The 22,388-nt window shown below is 38.5% G+C and overlaps 1 protein-coding gene across 4 annotated transcripts in view; it reads right to left on the bottom strand.

Annotated features, from left to right (window-relative positions):
* Positions 1 to 22,388, bottom strand: part of SLIT2 (slit guidance ligand 2) — a 403,430-nt gene that overhangs the window by 66,867 nt on the left and 314,175 nt on the right. For all 4 annotated transcript variants that reach the window (XM_060417558.1, XM_004009724.5, XM_060417559.1 and 1 more), the window contains 7 exons: positions 19,639 to 19,782; positions 17,977 to 18,143; positions 16,931 to 17,063; positions 12,362 to 12,430; positions 9,157 to 9,228; positions 8,603 to 8,674; positions 2,919 to 2,990 (listed from right to left, as the gene is read on the bottom strand). In XM_060417558.1, the coding sequence (XP_060273541.1) occupies positions 2,919 to 2,990; positions 8,603 to 8,674; positions 9,157 to 9,228; positions 12,362 to 12,430; positions 16,931 to 17,063; positions 17,977 to 18,143; positions 19,639 to 19,782 (729 nt within the window). The remainder of the gene's footprint in view (positions 1 to 2,918; positions 2,991 to 8,602; positions 8,675 to 9,156; positions 9,229 to 12,361; positions 12,431 to 16,930; positions 17,064 to 17,976; positions 18,144 to 19,638; positions 19,783 to 22,388) is intronic.

The raw sequence follows: 22,388 nt of genomic DNA, 5'->3' as shown, positions 1-22,388 counted from the left end.
TGAACACTTAGTCGGCTTTATAAGGTCTTCTTGTATATGCAGACAGCTTTATACTGGGTACAAGCATGCACCAAATGTAGATAACACTTCCTTCATTCACCAATGATTTACTTAGAATCCAATCATTATGCCAGGTTCTGAGGACTCTGCTATGAGTAATACATTATTTTTAACATCCAAAACTCCTTCTGCAAAGGAGAGTAACATAAACTCATACCTACAAATAATTTTCACTATAAGTGGTATAGTAGAAGAATTTATAACTCAACAAAGGGTAACTTTTCTGGGAGCCTGGTGGTTTAAGAAGTCTGACCTTTTAGATATTTGGATTTAAGTAGATGGAGAAGGTTGGAAAGGATGGTTTAGAGTAAAAGATCAGTACAAGACAGGAAAATAAGGATGGATGTAAAATAATAAAGGTGCATAAAGCTAGCTCCCCAAAGCTGATTTTGAACTCCCTCTGTCCCTTCAAAGTTTTTCATATTAGAAAATGAAAAACTGGTGCCTATTTATATAAGCAGCTATAGTGATAGGAAAAATAATCAAGATAATAGCTAGCATTTATTGCATCATTATGCTATACTAGAACTGTGCTAAGCCATTTCTATTACTTATCTCATTTTATTCTACATAGAAGAGGTATCAGATCAATACTGTTAATAACTGGTTTACAGACTGAAAAACTGAGGCCAGAGACATTAACCAATGGGTTCATAAGCTTCCCAAGCCTGGCCACAAACAGTATATGCATGAAGAAGCATTTAAAAACTGATTGATTCTGATTTATAATTAACTTCAAATTAGTAGTATTTCTAAGTATATGGTTTATGCAAAATTATTCTTATATGAAGAAACTTTCAATTATACTTACAAAACCACAATACTTTATATTGTAGCTGTTTTAATGTCCAACTTTGGCCAAGAACTGGAGTGAAGAAAATGTTATGCTTACATGTATTTCAGATTCAAACCTTTCTTCTAAATCAAAAATGAGGAAAATGAGATTTTTGAGCTATTGGATCTCATCTCTACTGACATTTCCTAAGTCCTTACTGTGCCAAGAGACACAGTAAGGAAAGTGAATGGAGCAGAGCTCTCTATGATCCAGGGAGTAAAAGACAATTGTATAAACTGAAATACATAACAAAATAAGACTCCTGACAAATCGCTCTCACTGCTGGGGAGAAACACCACACAGCTCAAGCAGCACCTCCCTAGGCAGACTTTTTTCTAGTTCAGCACCCTAATACTAGCAGAACGGCCATTTCTGTAGTCAGCACTCTGCCACAGCACCATAGTCCTGCACCTCTGAGCCAGGGGTCTCATTCACATGGACTCTCAGGCAAGTGGCTTCCGTGGAATCTGTAGAGGAATGGCCCTGACTTCCACTTTGAGGTAGGTGCTAGGCTGACATGTGAAAACAATGGAGGTCTTGCCTCCAGCGACCTAGAAGTTTAATGCAAAGGGATACTGAAAGCCAGCAGCAGTCAGATGGACAAGACTTACACGGATAGCAGAGCCTCTCTGAGGGAAATGGACGTAGCACAGCTGACTACTGGTGCCTATCCTCTGCCCACTCCCTTCTCTCAGTTATCTGAGCTTCTTATCTTCTTGGAGTTTGGTAGGTTTTGGAGAGGAGGACAAACAGAAGAAAAAATACAGCAACTTCTTCTGGAGAACCAGGGGCCAACTGACAATGATGTTTAAACTGTCACCGGGTAACATCAAACTCAGCCTGACAAAGCTCTGGATTCCAGGGCTGGTCTCTGAACTTCCTTACAGGTTTGCCACAGTCTTAACAAGACAACTAACAGTAATGAAACAGAGGAATTTGATCCAAGTGAGATTTTTTTGGACCTCATTAATAAACTGTTTTATTGTACTCCCAAGGAATATGGATGTATGAACAACCTGTCATAAGAAAGAATGCAAAGGAAAAACATTTCACCCAATGTGAGGATTTGGCCGTTTCCCTCTATCACATAGTAATATCTAAACATTCTCTCATTTACTTTCACGTGGTACCATAGTCAATGCTAGGCTTCCCCAGTGGCTCAGTGGTAAAGAATCCACCTGCAGCACAGGAGACGCAGGCAGGAGAGATGAGGCTCATTCCCTGGGTACAGAGGACCCCCTGGAGAAATGAAGTGGCAACCCACTTCAGTAGTCTTGCCTGGGAAATCTCAATCCAAGGGGTTGCAAAAGAGTCAGACACAACTGGGCAATTAAACAACAAAGACAGTCAATGCTGAGTAATATTTGCTCAATAAATGAATCCAGTTTGAGCAAATCAGGGTGGGCTTCTTGGAGAAGGTGACAATTGGGATGTGACTTGGATAAACAAAGTTTGGGCAGACTGAATTGAAGGGGATCTAATATTTAGAATCAGAGAATATTACGAGAAAAGGAATAGACTAGGAAGCTGGGAGAGTTCTCTGGTGGCTCAGATGGTAAAGAATCTGCCTGCAATATGGAAGGCCTGGGTTGGATCCCAGTGCTGGGAGAATGCCCTGGAGAAGGGAATGGCTACCCACTCCAATATTCTTGCCTCGAGAATTCCGTGGACAGAGGACCCTGGAAGGCCCCCTCCGTGGGGTCGCAAAGAGTTGGAAACAACTGAGAGACTTTCATTCATTCATTTACTGATTCAGGAAGCTGGGGAGCCACGTTTGTAAGAGGAGATATTTTTATAAGCAAAGAGAACTCAACTAACATGGAGTTAGGAGCAGAAGGATAAATTAAGGCTATCTTGTAAAGAGCACTGAATTTAGATTTAAAATCTTTAGATCTTTTTTAAAGATGGAACCAATCACATTTTATGATGTAACAATAAAAAAATGGCAGGGGACCATTTGTTCCAAACTCACTTGCCAGGGAGAGTTTGACCCTAAACCCATATTCATGAAGTAGATACTCACAGGTGTGATAATGCAGCAAGATCATTGAAAGCACCTTCAGGCACAACAGAAATGTCGTTTCCATGTAAAGAACTAAAAACAAGGAAAAGAAAAATTAAATTTCCTATTATTTCAGGGAGTTCAGAAAAATCCCCAATATATGAGTTTTCAGTAACAGTTATTTAAAATCAGTGTAGAAAATGGTATATTAAACAGATAGTCTTCACACAACTTGATATCTATTTGGGGAAACAAAAAGTTAGCTCACACTTCATATCATACGCATAATAAATTTTATATGGAAGAGTTAAATGCAAAAATCAAACTGAAAATGTACTAAAGTAAAATACAGATGAATTCCTTTTTATAAACATGGGATATGGAAGGCTTTTTAAAGTTCTATATTATAAAACTCAGAAATCATAATGAAAAAGAGTGATATATTTTTGACAACATAAAATATACCCATAATATAAAACAACAAGTCCCATTGCATAGCACAGGGAACTATTTTCAATCTTGTAATAAACTATAATTGAAAAGAATCTGACAAATAATATATACATACATGTATATATATGTATATGCCACCCCGCAGCTGAGGCCAGAGGTGGCAGCTGGGAGGAGCAACCCCAAGCCCAAGGCCAGGGGTGGCGGCCGGGAGGAGCAATCCCATGTCCAAGGAGCAGTGGCTGCGCAGGCGCAGGAGGGCCTAGAGGAGCTATCTGACGTTGAAGGTCAGGAAGGGTGGCGGTGAGGAGATACCGCTCATTCAAGGTAAGGAGCAGCGGCTGCACTATGCTGGAGCAGCCGTGAAGAGATACCCCACACCCAAGGTAAGAGAAACCCAAGTAAGATGGTAGGTGTTGCAAGAGGGCATCAGAGGGCAGACACACTGAAACCATACTCACAGAAAACTAGTCAGTCTAATAACACTAGGACCACAGCCTTGTCTAACTCAATGAAACTAAGCCATGCCCGCAGGGCAACCCAAGACGGGTGGGTCATGGTGAAGAGGTCTGACAGAATGTGGTCCACTGGAGAAGGGAATGGCAAACCACTTCAGTATTCTTGCCTTTAGAACCCCGTGAACAGTATGAAAAGGCAAAATGATAGGAAACTGAAAGAGGAACTCCGCAGGTTGGTAGGTGCCCAATATGCTCCTGGAGATCAGTGGAGAAATAACTCCAGAAAGAATGAAGGGATGGAGCCAAAGCAAAAACAACACCCAGCTGTGGATGTGACTGGTGATAGAAGCAAGGTCTGATGCTGTAAAGAGCAATATTGCATAGGAACCTGGAATGTCAGGTCCATGAATCAAGGCAAATTGGAAGTGGTCAAACAAGAGATGACAAGAATGAACGTCGACATTCTAGGAATCAGAGAACTAAAATGGACTGGAATGGGTGAATTTAACTCAGATGACCATTATATCTACTACTGCGGGCAAGAATCCCTCAGAAGAAATGGAATAGCCATCATGGTCAACAAAAGAGTCCAAAATGCAGTACTTGGATACAATCTCAATAATGACAGAATGATCTCTGTTCGTTTCCAAGGCAAGCCATTCAATATCACGGTAATCCAAGTCTATGCCCCAACCAGTAATGCTGAAGAAGCTGAAGTTGAACAGTTCTATGAAGACCTCCAAGACCTTTTAGAACTAACACCCAAAAAAGATGTCCTTTACATTATAGGGGACTGGAATGCAAAAGTAGGAAGTCAAGAAACACCTGGAGTAACAGGGAAATTTGGCCTTGGAATGTGGAATGAAGAAGGGCAAAGGCTAACAGAGTTTTGCCAAAAAAATGCACTGGTTATAGCAAACACCCTCTTCCCACAACACAAGAGAAGACTCTACACATGGACATTACCAGATGGTCAACACCGAAATCAGATTGATTATATTCTATGCAGCCAAAGATGGAGAAGCTCTATACAGTCAACAAAAACAAGACCAGGAGCTGACTGTGGCTCAGATCATGAACTCCTTATTACCAAATTCAGACTTAAATTGAAGAAAGTAGGGAAAACTGCTAGACCAAGGAGGTCCAACCAGTACATTCTGAAGGAGATCAACCCTGGGATTTCTTTGGAAGGAATGATGCTAAAGCTGAAACTCCAGTACTTTGGCCACCTCATGCGAAGAGTTGACTCATTGGAAAAGTCTCTGATGCTGGGAGAGGTTGGGGGCAGGAGGAGAAGGGGATGGCAGAGGATGAGATGGCTGGATGGCATCACTGACTTGATGGACGCGAGTCTGAGTGAACCCCGGGAGTTGGTGATGGATGGGAGGCCTGGTGTGCTGCGATTCACGGGGTGGCAGAGTCAGATACGACTGAGCGACTGAACTGAACTGAACTGATTCAGGTATGACCTAAATCAAATCCCTTATGATTATATAGTGGAAGTGAGAAATAGATTTAAGGGCCTAGATCTGATAGATAGAGTGCCTGATGAACTATGGACGGAGGTTCGTGACACTGTACAGGAGACAGGGATCAAGACCATCCCCATGGAAAAGAAATGCAAAAAACAAAATGGCTGTCTGGGGAGGCCTTACAAATAGCTCTGAAAACAAGAGAAAGCGAAAAGCAAAGGAGAAAAGGAAAGATATAAGCATCTGAATGCAGAGTTCCAAAGATCAGCAAGAAGAGATAAGAAAGCCTTATTCAGTGATCAATGCAAAGAAATAGAGGAAAACAACAGAATGGGAAAGACTAGAGATTTCTTCAAGAAAATTAGAGATACCAAGGGAACATTTCATGCAGAGATGGGCTCGATAAAGGACAGAAATGGTCTGGACCTAACAGAAGCAGAAGATATTAAGAAGACGTGGCAAGAATACACAAAAGAACTGTACAAAAAAAATCTTCATGACCCGGATAATCACGATGGTGTGATCACTCAGCTAGAGCCAGACATCCTGGAATGTGAAGTCAAGTGGGCCTTGGAAATCATCACTATGAACAAAACTAGTGGAGGTGATGGAATTCCAGTTGAGCTATTTCAAATCCTGAAAGATGATGCTGTGAAAGTGCTGCACTCAATATGCCAGCAAATTTGGAAAACTCAGCAGTGGCCACACGACTGGAAAAGGTCAGTTTTCATTCCAATCCCAAAGAAAGGCAATGCCAAAGAATGCTCAAACTACCACACAATTGCACTCATCTCACATGCTAGTAAAGTAATGCTCAAAATTCTCCAAGCCAGGCTTCAGCAATACGAGAACCATGAACTTCCTGATGTTCAAGCTGGTTTTAGAAAAGGCAGAGGAACCAGAGATTAAATTGCCAACATCTGCTGGATCATTGGAAAAGCAAGAGAGTTCCAGAAAAACATCTACTTCTGCTCTATTGACTATGCCAAAGCCTTTGACGGTGTGGATCACAATAAACTTTGGAAAATTCTTCAAGAGATGGGAATACAGACCACCTGACCTGCCTCTTGAGAAATCTGTATGCAGGTCAGGAAGCAACAGTTAGAACTGGACATGGAACAACAGACTGGTTCCAAATTGGAAAAGGAGTACATCAAGGCTGTATATTGTCACCCTGCTTATTTAACTTATATGCAGAATACTTCATGAGAAATGCTGGACTGGAAGAAACAGAAGCTGGAATCAAGATTGCCAGAAGAAATATCAATAACCTCAGATATGCAGATGACACCACCCTTATGGCAGGAAGTGAAGAGGAACTAAAAAACCTCTTGATGAAAGTGAAAGAGGAGAGTGAAAAAGTTGGCTTAAAGCTCAACATTCAGAAAATGAAGATCATGGCATCTGGTCCCATCACTTCATGGGAAATAGATGGGGAAACAGTGGAAACAGTGTCAGACTTTATTTTGGGGGGCTCCAAAATCACTGCAGATGGTGATTGCAGCCATGAAATTAAAAGATGCTGACTTCTTGTAAGAAAAGTTATGACCAACCTAGATAACATATTCAAAAGCAGAGATAATACTTTGCCGACTAAGGTCCATCTAGTCAAGGTTATGGTTTTTCCAGTAGTCATGTATGGATGTGAGAGTTGGACTGTGAAGAAAGCTGAGCCCGGAATTGATGCTTCTGCACTGTGGTATTGGAGAAGACCCTTGAGAGTCCCTTGGACTGCAAGGAGATCCAACCAGTCCATTCTGAAGGAGATCAGCCCTGGGATTTCTTTGGAAGGAATGATGCTAAAGCTGAAACTCTAGTACTTTGGCCACCTCATGTGAAGAGTTGACTCATTGGAAAAGACTCTGATGCTGGGAGAGATTGGGGGCAGGAGGAGAAGGGGATGACAGAGGATGAGATGGCTGGATGGCATCATGGACTCGATGGACGTGAGTCTGAGTGAACTCCGGGAGTTGGTGATGGACAGTGAGGCCTGGTGTGCTGCGATTCATGGGGTCACAGGGAGTCGGACACAACTGTGGGACTGAACTGAACTGAACTGATATATATGTATGTGTGAGTTTGAGTATACACACACACACACATAACCAAATCACCTTGCAGCATTAAGAAACCAATAGAACAAATCAACTATATTTCAATTAAAAAAAGATTACATATAGAAAACAGAATGGGAAGTATCTGCAACATACATAAGCTATAAATATGTTGATTCCTTTGTAAGAAAGACCTGTAAACTTAGCGTCAAGTGCATAAAGGCAGGTATGTTAATAAGGAAAAGACAAAGTAACCATAGGAAAAGAGAATTAATAAGATCAAGCTAATAGAATAAGAAATGCAAACACTCAATAAACAAAATATACTCAAATGCTCTAGGAACTTGAGTTGAAAATTAAAAGAGGAGTGGAAAATAATGTTCCATCTGTCATATGACAAAAATGAAAGGATCTGTAATATTTAATATTTGCAAGAGTGCTTTGAAATAGATAGCCTATTAAAATAATAAATTTTTAAACTGTTTGGTGGACAACAAGATGACTATTTTCGGTATTCTTCTAATATGCTTGACAGTAAGATGGATGTGTAGGATGTTCACTCTAGCACTGTATAAAATAATGAAAATTTGGAATCAACCCAATGACAGTAAAGATGAGGATACTTAGATAAGCGATGGTTCCTTCATTCTATCAGTCTGTAACAGTTAAACAGTTGAGGAATATTATGTTTGATGGAATGGCAAATCTAAAATCTAAAGCATATCCCTAAATAAAGTCAATGACAGACTTAAAAAACACCTTATGGTTTTTCAGTTATACTGCTGTGGGCATAAATACATCAACATATAAAAACAAACATAACAAATAACTAGAAGATACCATTAAACTGTTTAACTGTCAATTCTGGGGAGAGAATTGGGATAGAAGACCATGTTTTACTTCATGCACTGTAAGATCAATTTTGTATAATAAAAATATTTTGTGTTGTATTATGTAACTTTTAAAGAAATTAAAATTTTCTATTTTTTTTCAAAATTAGCTAGATCCATGTAAAATTATATCTTAAACTCGTATGTTATCAAATAAATGACCAAAGCAATAATGTATTACAAAAGAAAAAATCATGTTGTCCAAGTAAAATCTATTGAGAAATGATACAGTAAGATAAAATATTTCATTTCCAAATTTGTAGTAAATTCTAGTGCATATACTCAAAAAATCCCCAAAATAAAGCAGTTAAATTACTAAAAAGCAACATAAAACTCAGATCCTCAAGAAATAAAGTATTTTGTTAAACATAAGATGCTTACAGTAATCGAAGAGACTTCAGTCCATCAAAGGTTCGAGGAGGAATACATCTCAAACGGTTGTAACTAAGAATTCTGAAAGCACACACAAGCCAATTTGTTTTACTCAGATATCCCCAAATGGCCAACTATCATTTTTAAAACAAAGCAACTGAAAAGGGTTATTGGAGCATCTTAAAAAATCAGAGGGCACTGAGGCATAGAATTTTGTTAATCTTTGTGCTGTTTCACTACTACAACACAGTTATTTCTAAAATACACCCTAGAATGCTTCCTACGGCTGTTGTTGGTCATTGTCTCAACCGTGTTCTGCATAAGGGGACTTCCTCCAGAAGTCTGTCTTAAGGATTTCTCCCAACCCTGCCACAGATGCAAGTCATTCTTTGTTTCTCTCATAGAACCCAACACTTTCTATAGGATCTATATTTGTTTACCAAGGTTTTATCTGTCTGTTTCTCCCAACAGTATTAACATTCCTTGAGGGTGGAGACTGTTTTGTACATCAGGAGTGTCCAGTGAATTAAGGAATTAACTTAGTATCACACTTTCATACTCACAAGGTGAGGAGCTGGGTCATGTTGCTGAAGCTCTGATTAGAGAGGGTGCTTATTCTGTTGTTACTTAAGTCTCTAAAAAAGAAAAAGAGAAACAGGTCTACTGTTACACAGACATTGACATATTAGTGATTCTTAGAAGGTTCTTCCTGCTCACAGTTGTAGCAGCATTGGTTAGGACTTAGCTTTTGTCTGGAAATAACAAAACATTGGGTAATTCTTTGAGGTACATAATTATTCATCATTATTCATGCCCAAGCCTGCTGAAATTACAAACGACCATATGCCTTGCTCCGGCCAGTGAAGTATGGCCACCAGAGCTGGTTGAACTTCAGAACAAAAGCTTCAGAGTAAGCTCACTTTTCCCTTAACCCTCTACTCCTTTCTCTGCAAGGCTCCTGACATTCCACAGAGAAGCCCTGCCCATTACTGGGTCTCAGGGCAATCACGCGGAGGCCATTCACAACAGACACATTTGACAGCTGAGAAATAAACCTTTGTTCTCAAAAGTTCCATTGGTTATAATTTAGCTTCACTGTTACATACAAATAGTCAAATAGGATAACTGAAAGAATCCCTCATCTAATTACATTGACAAAGCTATCATTAAAAACAACACCATAATTAAAAACCGCCTTTGGCAAAGTCACTGGCACATGGTTGGTTCTTACTAAATGTCTGTTTAATAAACAATGAGTAAATGAGAGAGATGTGAATTTTCTACCCATGCCAAATGGGTATTTACAAGCATAATTTGTATCACAAGTTGTAAATGATATGCAGTGAACATGATCTTATTTTTATTTTACATAATGTATACTGCTTGTGCTAAGTTGCCTCAGTCGTATCTGACTCTTTGTGACCCCATGGATTGCAGCCCTCCAGGCTCCCTTGTCCATGGAATTCTCCAGGCAAGAATACTGGAGTGGGTTGCCATGCCCTCCTCCAGGGAATCTTCCTGACCCAGGGATTGAGTCGCATAATTTATGTCTCCTGCATTGGCAGATGGGTTCTTTACCAATAGCGCCATCTGAGAAGCCCATATAATGTATACATGATATACATAATATTAATAATAACATATTGTTAGTATAATATATATACTGCAGCATAATATATAACATATATAATGATGTTTTCCATTCTGCTTTAGAAAAAAATGAGTTAATATATATGTACATACACTCACATACATAAAACAGTATGATACGTGTTAGGGAATATTCACTGATTTTTATCTAAAACAAAATGCCAAATATACGACTAAAGGAAGATTGATGAATAAATGGAAGATTTGGATTGTAATTTATGTTCATTTATGTATGTGTGTGTATTTATGTTTATATATTTTTCTGAAAAAAATTTATTAATAAGTACAAGACTTAGAAAAGATGCTTCAAATTATCCACATTAAAATGTGAAAGTATCAGTAAAGTGGACCAATGAAACTGTGAAATGGTGGGAATGTTACAGAAGCTTTATAATCCATCTTAGTTGCTGAAGTACTATGGCTAAATTTAAAAAATAAATACATTTATACTAGCAGTAGTTACTGGCCTGAAAGTGAAAGTCGCTCAGTCGTGTCCGACTCTTTGTGACCCCATGGACTGTAATCCACGGAATTCTCCAGGCCAGAATTCTGGAATGGGTAGCCTTTCCCTTCTCCAGGAGATCTTCCCAACCCAGAGATCGACCCAGGTCTCCTGCACTGTGGGCAGGTTCTTTACCAACTGAGCTATCAGAGAAGCCCAGTTACCTGCCTAGAGTTGTATAGTGAGTCATTGGTAAAACCATTTCTGGATCTATAAATTTTCATTTTTCATTTCCAAACTGGTTTTAAATAATCACATGCTGTCTCACAAATGACCCAATTCTGCTGAATGACCCTTTGGAAATTGCAGCAATTTAATGGTTTATTTAACAGAACAAATGTATGTAATCAGTTCTTGCTGCTATTAAATAAATAACTAGAGGGAGAATAAGACATTTTGGAGGGTATTCTTTTTTTCTTAATTTAACCATTTGTCAGTTAATAGTCCTATATACTTCTCACAAAGTGTTTGATTTTCACATACTTTTAAGGAAAACTGAAAACGATCAACAACATTTTAACCAGCTTCTATGTGCTCAGGGTAAAGTTTACAGTGAGAAACATAACTATGTAGGTAGTTACCTAGGTTTCTAGAATTCACTAATTAGGAATAAATTCCTCTTTTCTAGGAATACTAGAAATCTAAGACAGTTATAATTACCCTAAAACCAAACAGACTTAAAAATAAAGTATTTCCCTTTATATCCAATATTGTTGCTGATTTTTTTTTTTGGTTGTTTTGCTACTGCTGCTGCTGCTGCTGCTGCTAAGTCGCTTCAGTTGTGTCTGATTCTGTGCGACCCCAGAGATGGTGTTTTGCTACAAGTTTTATCAATTATCAACAAGGCTACTCTAAGTGTGACATTATATACAGAAGATTATATCTTTTAAGAAATATTGTGCACATAACTAGATTGAAAAAAAATGCTTGTATGTTTAAATATACTCTTGTATTTACAATTAAAGACTGTAAGAAATTGTTTACATACATTAATGAAAGAGAGATGCTACTTTAGGATGACATCAAACCAAACTAAAAGCAATTCGATGTTTGATGTTTATACTCAGAATGTCAGTATCTTTGTCAACTGTACTTCAGTACTATGTAAGTAAACATGGATTTTAGGAAATAAATTTAAATACTGGAAACCCATACCTTAATTCATATTGTATTATACGAGAATCAAGCCTAAAACCTAGATTTATAATAGAGTATCAGTAACGCCCTTACCATCTGCTCTGTTTTGTTTAAAGTTGAGAATATAAACATTGTTTTCCATTTTTCTTTCCTTGGATAGTCATTAAATAGCTCACATTCATCTTCAATAGAAGTATTCAACTTACTGCAAGTCTATAATTCTGTGATACTTAGACTTAATCGTATTTGCACTTTACACAGAAGAGGACCTTCTTCTAAAATGCACCACTCACTGCCCGACTGATAATCAATGAAGATGTAGCTAGTGATCCAGAACCACAATGAGCAAGACGAAAAGCATCTAACTGAAAATAATTTATAGAATCTGAAAGATTCACTAAATCTTCTGCCCCTACTATCCACATTTACATGAAAGCAAATAAGATGTCAAAACCAGAAAAATACCATACATTACTCACATAAGTGTTAAATGTTTGTAGTTAGAGAGTTCCTTAGGAACCAGGGTAAACTGGTTCCCATCCAGATACCTAAAAACAAAGAAAATATTATTTTTTAAAAAAGTAACAGTAGTGAATCAGAAAATAGTTGAGCAATATTTCACTCTTAATTGAAGCAAGGAGACACTTGACAATTTTGGCTTTAAGAGGTAATGTTCCCAGATAGGACTGCTATTTAACAGAAGTACAGAAAAAACACACACACAGTTGTCCAATCTAGTTGAATTCTTCTGTGGATTACTTACGCTAAATTATAAAACCAAGGAGAGATTGGTGAGTCCAGTCTTTTGTGGTTTATCTAAGAAGGCAAGGCATGTATCCAACCATTTGTGTGTCAGCAAGAAGCGCCAGTCAACCCTATTTTTAATCAGCCTTCAGTGTACTTGTGTCTACGTGGGACCAATACCATGAAATGCATTCACTACTGGCAGAAACTTGTTACTACTGACAAGACCAATCTTCACTGCCTTATTGTATCAATATGCTTAGTAAATAACAATGGGTGATTGAACAGATACATTTGGGAATTTTAATGTAATTAGATTTCAGTTTAAAAAGATCTTAAAAATAGTTTTTACCCTAGTAAATTTGCTTGGTGATATTAATTTTAGGAGGTTTCACAGAAAATTTTGACATCTAATGCACTCTTGAGAGTCCCTTGGTCTGCAAGGAGATCCAACCAGTCCATTCTGAAGATCAGCCCTGGGATTTCTTTGGAGGGAATGATGCTAAAGCTGAAGCTCCAGTACTTTGGTCACCTCATGTGAAGAGTTGACTCACTGGAAAAGACTCTGATGTTGGGAGGGATTGGGGGCAGGAGGAGAAGGGGATGACAGAGGATGAGATGGCTGGATGGCATCACGGACTCGATGGACATGAGTCTGAGTGAACTCCGAGAGTTGGTGATGGACAGAGGCCTGGCGTGCTGCGATTCATGGGGTCTCAAAGAGTTGGACACAACTGAGCGACTGAACTGAACTGAACTGAACTGAACTGAACTGAATGCACAAAAACAGTACATTTATTTAAGAGTAATAATAAAATAAAGTAGGTTAGTAAAATTTCCCTTTCTGATTAGAGTCAACGGAATGATGAGAAAATAAGGGCTAATAGACAAAGCACAGAAATAAACCCTTAAAGGTATATTCATGATATCACAAAAAGAAAAATAATTCCATCTCCTCCCAAGGCTGTTCTTTCCCAGAACGAAGAGGGTGATGAGTAAAAACGTTTTTCAGCAACTTCACCATCTGGTTATAGGTGTGTCCACAAACAATCCTGCCACAGCAGGCATGTAGCCCTACCGCTCCAGCACTGTGAGCTATCTCTAGATCTGAGATTGACATTCATATTTTTGCTGGATACACAAGTAGCTGAGCAATTTTCTAAGATGACAAGCTATTTCACATATTTTAAAATGATAAAAGTTATATAAAAGGCACAAGTTATCAAAATATGTGTGATGAAGAGTCAGGCTTTTATTAGGAGTTCTTATGCCTATTCAAATTTTCTGACTCTGTCTTATTTCAACTCCTCTCCTCTTTCATTTCTCTAGCTAAGAAATTATTGGTAACCACTAGAGGGAAGCATAATCCCATATACTTCAGGACTTTCCCTTTATTCCAGAAAGCATCCTAACACCAAGCTAAAAATTTTCAGAAAGTGCCCTATGGTTGCTTACATGTAAAACAATCTAAGACAGAAACTACATGGAAATGATTAAAAATAATGGATACCATTTGTTCAGAATTGTTCACTGGTATATACTTATTTTTGTCAAATTATTTAATAATTTAATATAATATGCACATGGAAATTTTCTAATACATGCATATATGTTACTGGAAAGAGGGATCCTGCTGAGGTGGTATGGTTCTAAGAATAAACTCTTGGGGCAATAAAGCAAGAATGCACAGAAGGTGAGTTAATATCTTCCTCATCTCTAGAACATATTTTCTTTTAAAAAATTACTTTTTAATAATTTATACAGGAATAGATTGAAGATTCAACTATCTGACAGATAGCTGACAGATCAAGCAGGTTCTCAGATATACATTAATAAGGAAATTAAAAGACAAACCACACAAATGCACTCATCTCACACTCTAGTAAAGTAATGCTCAAAATTCTCCAAGCCAGGCTTCAACGCTACATGAACTGTGAACTTCCAGATGTTCAACCTGGATTTAGCAAAGGAAGAGGAACCAGATATCAAATTACCAACATCAGCTGGATCATTGAAAAAGCAGGAGAGTTCCAGAAAAACATCTACTTCTGCTCTATTGACTACGCCAAAGCCTTTGACTCTGTGGATCACAACAAACTGTGGAAAATTCTTCAAGAGATGGGAATACAGACCACCTGACCTGCCTCCTGAGAAATCTGTATGCAGGCCAGGAAACAACAGTTAGAACTGGACATGGAACAACAGACTGGTTCCAAATCAGGAAAGGAGTACATCAAGGCTATATATTGTCATCCTGCTTATTTAACTTATATGCAGAGTACATAATGAGAGATACTGGGCTGGATGAAGCACAAGCTAGAATCAAGATTGCCAGGAGAAATATCAATAACCTCAGATATGCAGATGACACCACCCTTATGGCAGAGAGTGAAAAAGAACTAAACAGCCTCTTGATGAAAGTGAAAGAGGAGAGTGAAAAAGTTGGCTTAAAGCTCAACATTCAGAAAACGAAGATCATGGCATCCAGTTCCACCACTTCATGGCAAATAGATTGGGAAACAATGAGAGACTTTATCAGAAAGCTGAGTGCAGAAGAATAACTGGTGATTTTGAATTGTGGTGTTGAAGACTCTTGAGAGTCCCTTGGACTGAGAGGAGATCCAACCCATCCATCCAAAAGGAAATCAGTCCTGAATATTCATTGGAAGGACTGATGCTGAAGCTGGAACTCCAATACTTTGGCCACCTGATGCAAAGAAGTGGTTCATTTGAAAAGACCCTGATGCTGGGAAAGAACGAAGGCAGGAGGAGAGGGGGACAACAGAGCATGTGATGTTCGGATGACATCACTGACTCAATGGACATGAGTTTGAGTAAACTCTGGGAGTTGGATATGGACAGGGCGGCCTGGAGTGCTGCAGTCCATGGGGCTGTGAAAAGTCAGACACGATTGAGTGACTGAAGTGAACTAAAAATTATTTGTTGGGAATCTGGTAAAAGGACAAAGGTATGGGTCAGTTAAAACGGTAGAAAAGGGATTCAGCATCAAAGATGATCTAAGTGTTATGCTGAGTATTATGGTCTTGGCTGGGTTATTCTTAGAATCAATATTTTACCTATAGAATACACACATCTAACTTCTCAATCCTGGATGGCTGGTAATCCTTTGTAATAAATACATATCAAAATAACAACATTTTAATTACACACACACATATAAAGCAGGGCTCATAGTTAACTAACAGCTGTGACTGGTACCAAGAGAGAAAATGAACACTTAACAACAGCTCACTTTTAGAGGGATGATCACATACTTTTTCTGTAAGTGTCAATTAAAGACCAAATTACAATTCATAAAACTGCACATGATTTGAAAACAAGTTCTTTGATAACTGAAGTGACATCTTCTTGAATCTCATTACTTATATTCCAGGTTGCCAGAAGTTTATCAAAGTTACTGGTTTGTTGTGCATGAATTATAGGTACACATCTGCATGAATTCCATTTTTGATACATAGTTTAACACAGTCGAAAAATAAACAGAAGCAAAAGACTCAATCACATATCAAGCATTTGCCCCAGATCTTTGGTATAGAGATACTGGAATCAGACAGAGCCTGGTGCAGCATTGTTCAAGCAGTTGATGCTTTGATTTATTCCATTCCACATATAAAGCAGGAGGCAGCTAAGGAAGTGTGCGTGGTGCTTAGTATCCTGATATATGTATACTGGCCGTGTAATTTGTGGTTATATATCAGTATTGCAAGTTTTAGGCATCACTGGCCCCACACCCTTCCTAAAGGACTCTGATTCAAATCCAAAGGGCACTACCTCTTTTTAAGTGGGAAGATTATGTCTGCTTCTTCTACACCCTACATATTTATGAGACATTCTCTAAGGGGATACAGGGTAAAGAATAATTAACCATATGAAATATTCCAATCACTGTAGATAAACTAAATATGTAGAATTCCTCAAGGTGCATTTGATAGAACGTTGGCCTTGTAAGATAGTCCATGAGAAAAGGGCTGTGGAGACAACCAAGTGTGGCAGGCCCATTATGGTTTACATCCTCTCTGAGAGCTCACAGTGCACCTTTGCATGATAAAGGCACTGGGTAATCCCACAGTGAAAAACAAAGAGAAACACACAACCAGCCTTTCCCAAGGGGACCTGAACGAGCTTTTATATTATTTGCTTAGGGTGTTATATGATACTAATGAATGGCCCATGGAATGAATGTACTTTGCAAATAAGACTCAAAAGATTTTTGTTTGGTCTCCATTTCCCTTGGTGTGTGAAACAGTACTCATTCAGGAAAGGGAAAGACAAGCTCTACTTACAATTCAGTGACATCTCTTGGAATTCCTTTGGGCAAGACCTTCAAGGCTTTGTTGCTACATCGAACCACTGTGTCCAAGCAGGTACACTCCGCAGGACAGCGAGAGAGAGGGGAACAGCTATTGTCATCATTTCCTAAATTGCCAAAAGATACACAGGAAAACCGGATTTGTGGTTCTGAAGATGCCAGAAGGGATTTTATGCCTTCAGTTTAACAAACACAAGAGACTTCAGCCATACAACGACTTATGCTTAGGGCATTAAGGATTTACAAATCGACACTGTATGTTCTGCGTAGGGCTCTTTTCAGACTGCCTAGGGCAGAGTTCCAGAAAACAAGTCACAGTATTATCAATATGATTATAATGTTACATTCTTTGTTCAGTTGTTTACACTTTTTATTAGAATTATACTTTTAATTAGAATATATAAATGTAAACTGAATTATGGAAAAATTGTAAGCAGACATGAAGAGACAAAAAGGGACAGATTATTTTTTAAAAGTTTAGCAAAAAACGTATATGGGTCCCTCATTTGAAAATATAGAGCTCAAATGAACTCTACTTTTTGGCAAAAATAATAGCACCTACATTCTATCTATATTACAGGCCTGTTACGAGAATCAAATGCAATGATATATAGAGAGAACTAAAATGAAAACTATTATTTTTGTTACATTTACTAGAATTTCTATTTTATGACTCAATTGCCTTTATCATTTAAAAATGGTAATTACTGAAATAGATGCTTGGAATAATAAAGTAAAACAAAAATGAAGCTATATAAATAGTATCAACCACAGGTTGAAAATTGGAAAATCTTTAAAAATGTTCAGAAACACATATCAAGTAGAGTTAGATGTAACTGTACAGTTGGAGCAAATAAGGGCCTGTTGCTAAAACAAAATAAAACCACAAAACAAAGCAAAAAAATGCATAACTACTACAGCTATCCATTACCTCAATTATGAATGCTGCATGTGCCCTCTGGCACTGGAACAGTCACCAGAGAGTGTCTGGAGATCAGAGCCCTGGCTGGGCCTTCTTACCATCATCACAAGTGAAGTCTTGAATGGCCACATCCTGGATGGGGATTTCTTTGAGGAAGTAGGGTTTCTGACATCGAGGATTGCCCGTTACAATTCTTTTCTTCCTGAGCCATTCTCCCAACCAAGCCAGGTAGCAGTTACAGTTGAAAGGATTGGCCAAGAGGTTTCTAAGCACCACATGCAGACAATACAGAGTTAAACTGAGGGGTCTGCTTTTGTACTTCTCAAAATTCCATGCTGCCATTTTCCCACAGCATACTCCACCCCCAATTCATGCTCAACCACACACAGCACACAGGATGCGTTCACTGGCTAAGAAGATTGATGTCTGGAACTTAAACAATAAAAACAACATTTTCATATGAGAATTATTCAAATAATTTTGCATGAAAAATAAAGTGAAGGTGGCAATTCAGAGTGTATGCAGGGTATCCTGATGGATATCTCATGTAAAGATAATTTAAACTTGTCAGAGATCTGACTTGCTGTCAAACTTCTCTACACTGATAATGCAGTAATTTAATATAAAGATGAAGGCTGATTACCTTATATTATTGAGTTTAACCTGACAACAGCTATTTCATTAATTTGTCATTTCAAGATTTCCATCTCTTATTTGCTCCAGGGAATAGGTTTCCCATCTAAACTGACAGCTGAGTTGATTAAATGCCAGTTATAAAAATGAATTTATTTCTACAAATCTCAATACTTTTGGCATTTCACCACTTCAGCACTAACCTATTGACAATCCCATTATTTATAAACACGGCATCTTTAATATGCACAAATTAGTCACTTGATGGAAAATGTCACATTTTATGTGGAAAGAGGATTAAATACTTTACTGATGGATGGATGTTTCCTTCAAATTATTTCTTCTGGGATTTCAGCTATGTTAAACATGATTTTTTTCCTTCTACCTTTTCAGTTAAATTAGCATATTTAGATGCCACTCCTACCAGAAAGCCATATCAGTTGTAAGATTTATCATTCCAAATACTGCTTTTTTTAAGATACTTACTTACAAGGGGCTTAAAATACCCTTGTTTGTTTTGGAGAGTTTGTTTTTTGACACTTTCTGAGTTCTGCCTGTAGACCTACAAATATTCTTTATTCTTTGACTGTCTACATAAAATGTGCTCTTGGATAGGCTCACCCTATTTCTTTAATATCTTCTTAATATCATAGTAAATGCCCTATGGTGAGCTTTTATTGTCGGTCTGGTCATCATAATATATCTCCTGTCATTGTGAATGATCCTTTGAGTACAGTTTGTTGGCAATAACCCTATCAACTCTGTTTTATGATACTCATACGGCAAAGACACCAATGTGAGAACACTGGGAAAAAAATACGTTTCTCTCATTTGCAACTCAATCAAATTATAAGATTACCATTTACAAATTAAGCCATATCACACTGTTATAAATAATTCACTGAAAAATACTATAATTTTTATTAAATTTTAACATTAGATAGCAGGCAATACTGTTAGAAGAATTAAAATAAGTTTAACATGATAAATTTGTCCTTAAAAATACCTGTCTTTAATCCTATGTTTATGAAATGCTTAGTAATGCATTAAAATGGTATCAATAAAAGTAATAAATATCATACTCTGGCTTAATTAATACATCAATGAAGACTATTTTTCATACTTACAGAGTAGATAAAGAATGGAGAGTATCAAAAGCTCCTGGTGCAATGGTAGTAATCTGATTATCATATAAAGAAAGCAAACGCACAGAGCTGAGTCCTATGAAACTGTCATTCCCTACACAGCTTATGCGATTACTTCTCAACATCCTGAGGGGGAAAAATACAACATCGTTAAGGAGATACAGTATCAATCAATTTCGTCTATCTGAAGACCACAATAACCCCTCTTTGCAAATGCACAGCATTCACTCCTGCTTTCTGAATGTTTTCCTGTCATAAGGAACTGCTGATATGTTACAGTCATTTCCCTGTATCCCTGATAGATTGATTCCAGGACCCCCCGCATATACCAAGTTCGTGGCCCTCCACATTTGCGGGTTCTGCATTTACTGAGGATGCTTGAATCTGTGGAAGCAGAATCCACAGATGTGGAGAGCCAGTCATACTAAGAAACCTGTGCAAGAACAAAATGCTTAGAGTTGTCAGTGATAATACTCAGTTACAAACTCAAAAGTCTCAAGTATGGGCTTACAACCCCATCTAATGAGGGCAGAATGTTTTCCTTTGATGGTACAATTATGGTGGCATGAAGCCCTGTGATTTGCGTATTCTCTGTAACATTACATTTGCTGCTGAACAGAAAGGAGGCAGAAAAGAATCAATAGCCAGAGCGGATACAGGACTAAAGGCATCTCAGAGACTTACAGCCAAGTCAATGTCAGTGGTTGGGGGAGCCAAATTTGACTGAGCTCCCACAAAGCCTGTACGAATTATTCTATTTGAGTTTTAGAATTTAAAAGGAGACAGCAGTTAAGAGATCCCAGTTGCTCACAATGAAGCTTAAACAGGTTTCTTTTGGAAGAAATTCTGACTATTTTTTCTTTAGTCATTGACATTAGTAGGATTAAAACTTTTGTCATTTCCTCATCATGCTAAAGTTCTGGTTGGTTCTCAATTCTTTTTTAAACTGTTTCTTTGAAGGGCTTAGAAGGGAATGAAAAGCTTCTTTAAAATCCATTGTAAAAATGAACAGTTGCCATAAACTTCATTCAGAATTGCTAAAAAGTTAATATTTTGGCTTAATTTTTCTAGATGTGGGTTGAGCACCCTGTGAGAAGACAACAAAAATAGCAACAAAACTTTCCTTTAAAATTCTACATTGTCCTCTAATAAATTAGAAGTACCGGCTTTTGCATTCTGCTAAGCTACAGATAACAAGAAAGGATAATGCTCTCCTTATCAAGGCATTGTTTTGCACTTGGAAACAAATGCACAACAGAAAAGTATGACTATCAGCACTATCCTTTGTCATAAATAAATAAGAACATTTGGTCTTAATCTTATTGGAGTCACAGACTTCTGGGAAAAGTTGAAAAAAGCTTTGCTTTCTGTTGCTGGAAAAATCTGTAAGCACACATATGTACTACATTTTGCCTGCAATGCCGGGGCTTCAAAGACCCACTGAAATATGCGCATGTACGACTAAGAGGTTTACTAGTCCTAAAGGGCCAAGAAGTAGACAGGCAGTGAAGGGGGAGAGGTCTTGTTGAAATCTTCATAGCTCCAAGCTGAAAGATACCACTTAAAGCAATAGCTGTGTCCCAGTAAACCCACTGAAGGCCTTTCCATACCTTTACCTTTAGACACTTAGTCTCTAAATGATTTGTTTCACAGCTTGGGGCACAGTGGGATTAAGTAGAGAGTTAGTGGGTGTCTACCTCAGATGCCTAAACACAGGAGGCACAAACCATTGCTACATATATAACGAAGGTGAAAACTGAATTTAGAGAACTTGTGTCAGAGAGTCTTGTGACTGGAGCTGCTGCTGCTGCTGCTAAGTCACTTCAGTTGTGTCCGACTCTGTGTGACCCCATAGACGGCAGCCCACCAGGCTCCCCCGTCCCTGGGATTCTCCAGGCAAAGTGGGGTGCCATTGCCTTCTCCAAGGCATGAAAGTGAAAAGTGAAAGGGAAGTCCGTCAGTCGTATCTGACTCTTCGCGACCCCATGGACTGCAGCCCACCAGGCTCCTCCGTTCATGGGATTCTCCAGGCAAGTGTACTGGAGTGGGGTGCCATACTGGAGCTAGTCAGAAAAAAACACTTTGAGAAACTCCTTAGAGTGCTCTTATGGGCTGAACTGTATTCCCCTAAAACTTATATGCTGAAGCCTTGCGTGCATGCTCACTCAGTTGTGATCTATGGGATTTTTCAGGCAAGACTACTGGAGTGGGTTACCATTTCCTTTTCTAAGGGATCTTCCTGACCCGGGGATTGAACCTGGGTCTCCCACAATGCAGGCAGATGCCTTACCATCTGAGCAACCAGGGAAGCCACTTTACCATCTGAACAACCATTTCACTTTAACTAGCTCCCTAAAGGCCCTATCTCCAAGTGCAGTCCCATCAAGGGTTGGAGCTTCCTAGGTGGCTCAGTGATAAAGAATCCGCCTGCCAATGCAGGAGATGTGGGTTTTATCTCTGGATCGGGAAGATCCCCTGGAAGAGGGAATAGCAACCCACTCGAGTATTCTTGCCTGGAAAATCCCATGGACAGAGGGGCCTGCAGACTATAGTCCTTGGGATCACAAAGAGTCGGACACGACTGAGTGACCTCACTAAGGTGAAATGAAATCCTAAGGGTGGAGCCCTGACCTGATTGGACTGGTGCCCTTTGAAGAAAGGACACCAGAGTTCTCTTGTCCCACACACAGAGGAAAAGCCATATAAGGACACACAGAGAATGTGGCCATCTA

Source organism: Ovis aries, chromosome 6 (genome assembly GCF_016772045.2).
Source record: "Ovis aries strain OAR_USU_Benz2616 breed Rambouillet chromosome 6, ARS-UI_Ramb_v3.0, whole genome shotgun sequence".
In the NCBI taxonomy this organism is placed as follows: Eukaryota; Metazoa; Chordata; class Mammalia; order Artiodactyla; family Bovidae; genus Ovis; species Ovis aries.
Note: the sequence above shows the minus strand (reverse complement) of the source record. Positions and strands in the feature narration are given on the sequence as shown.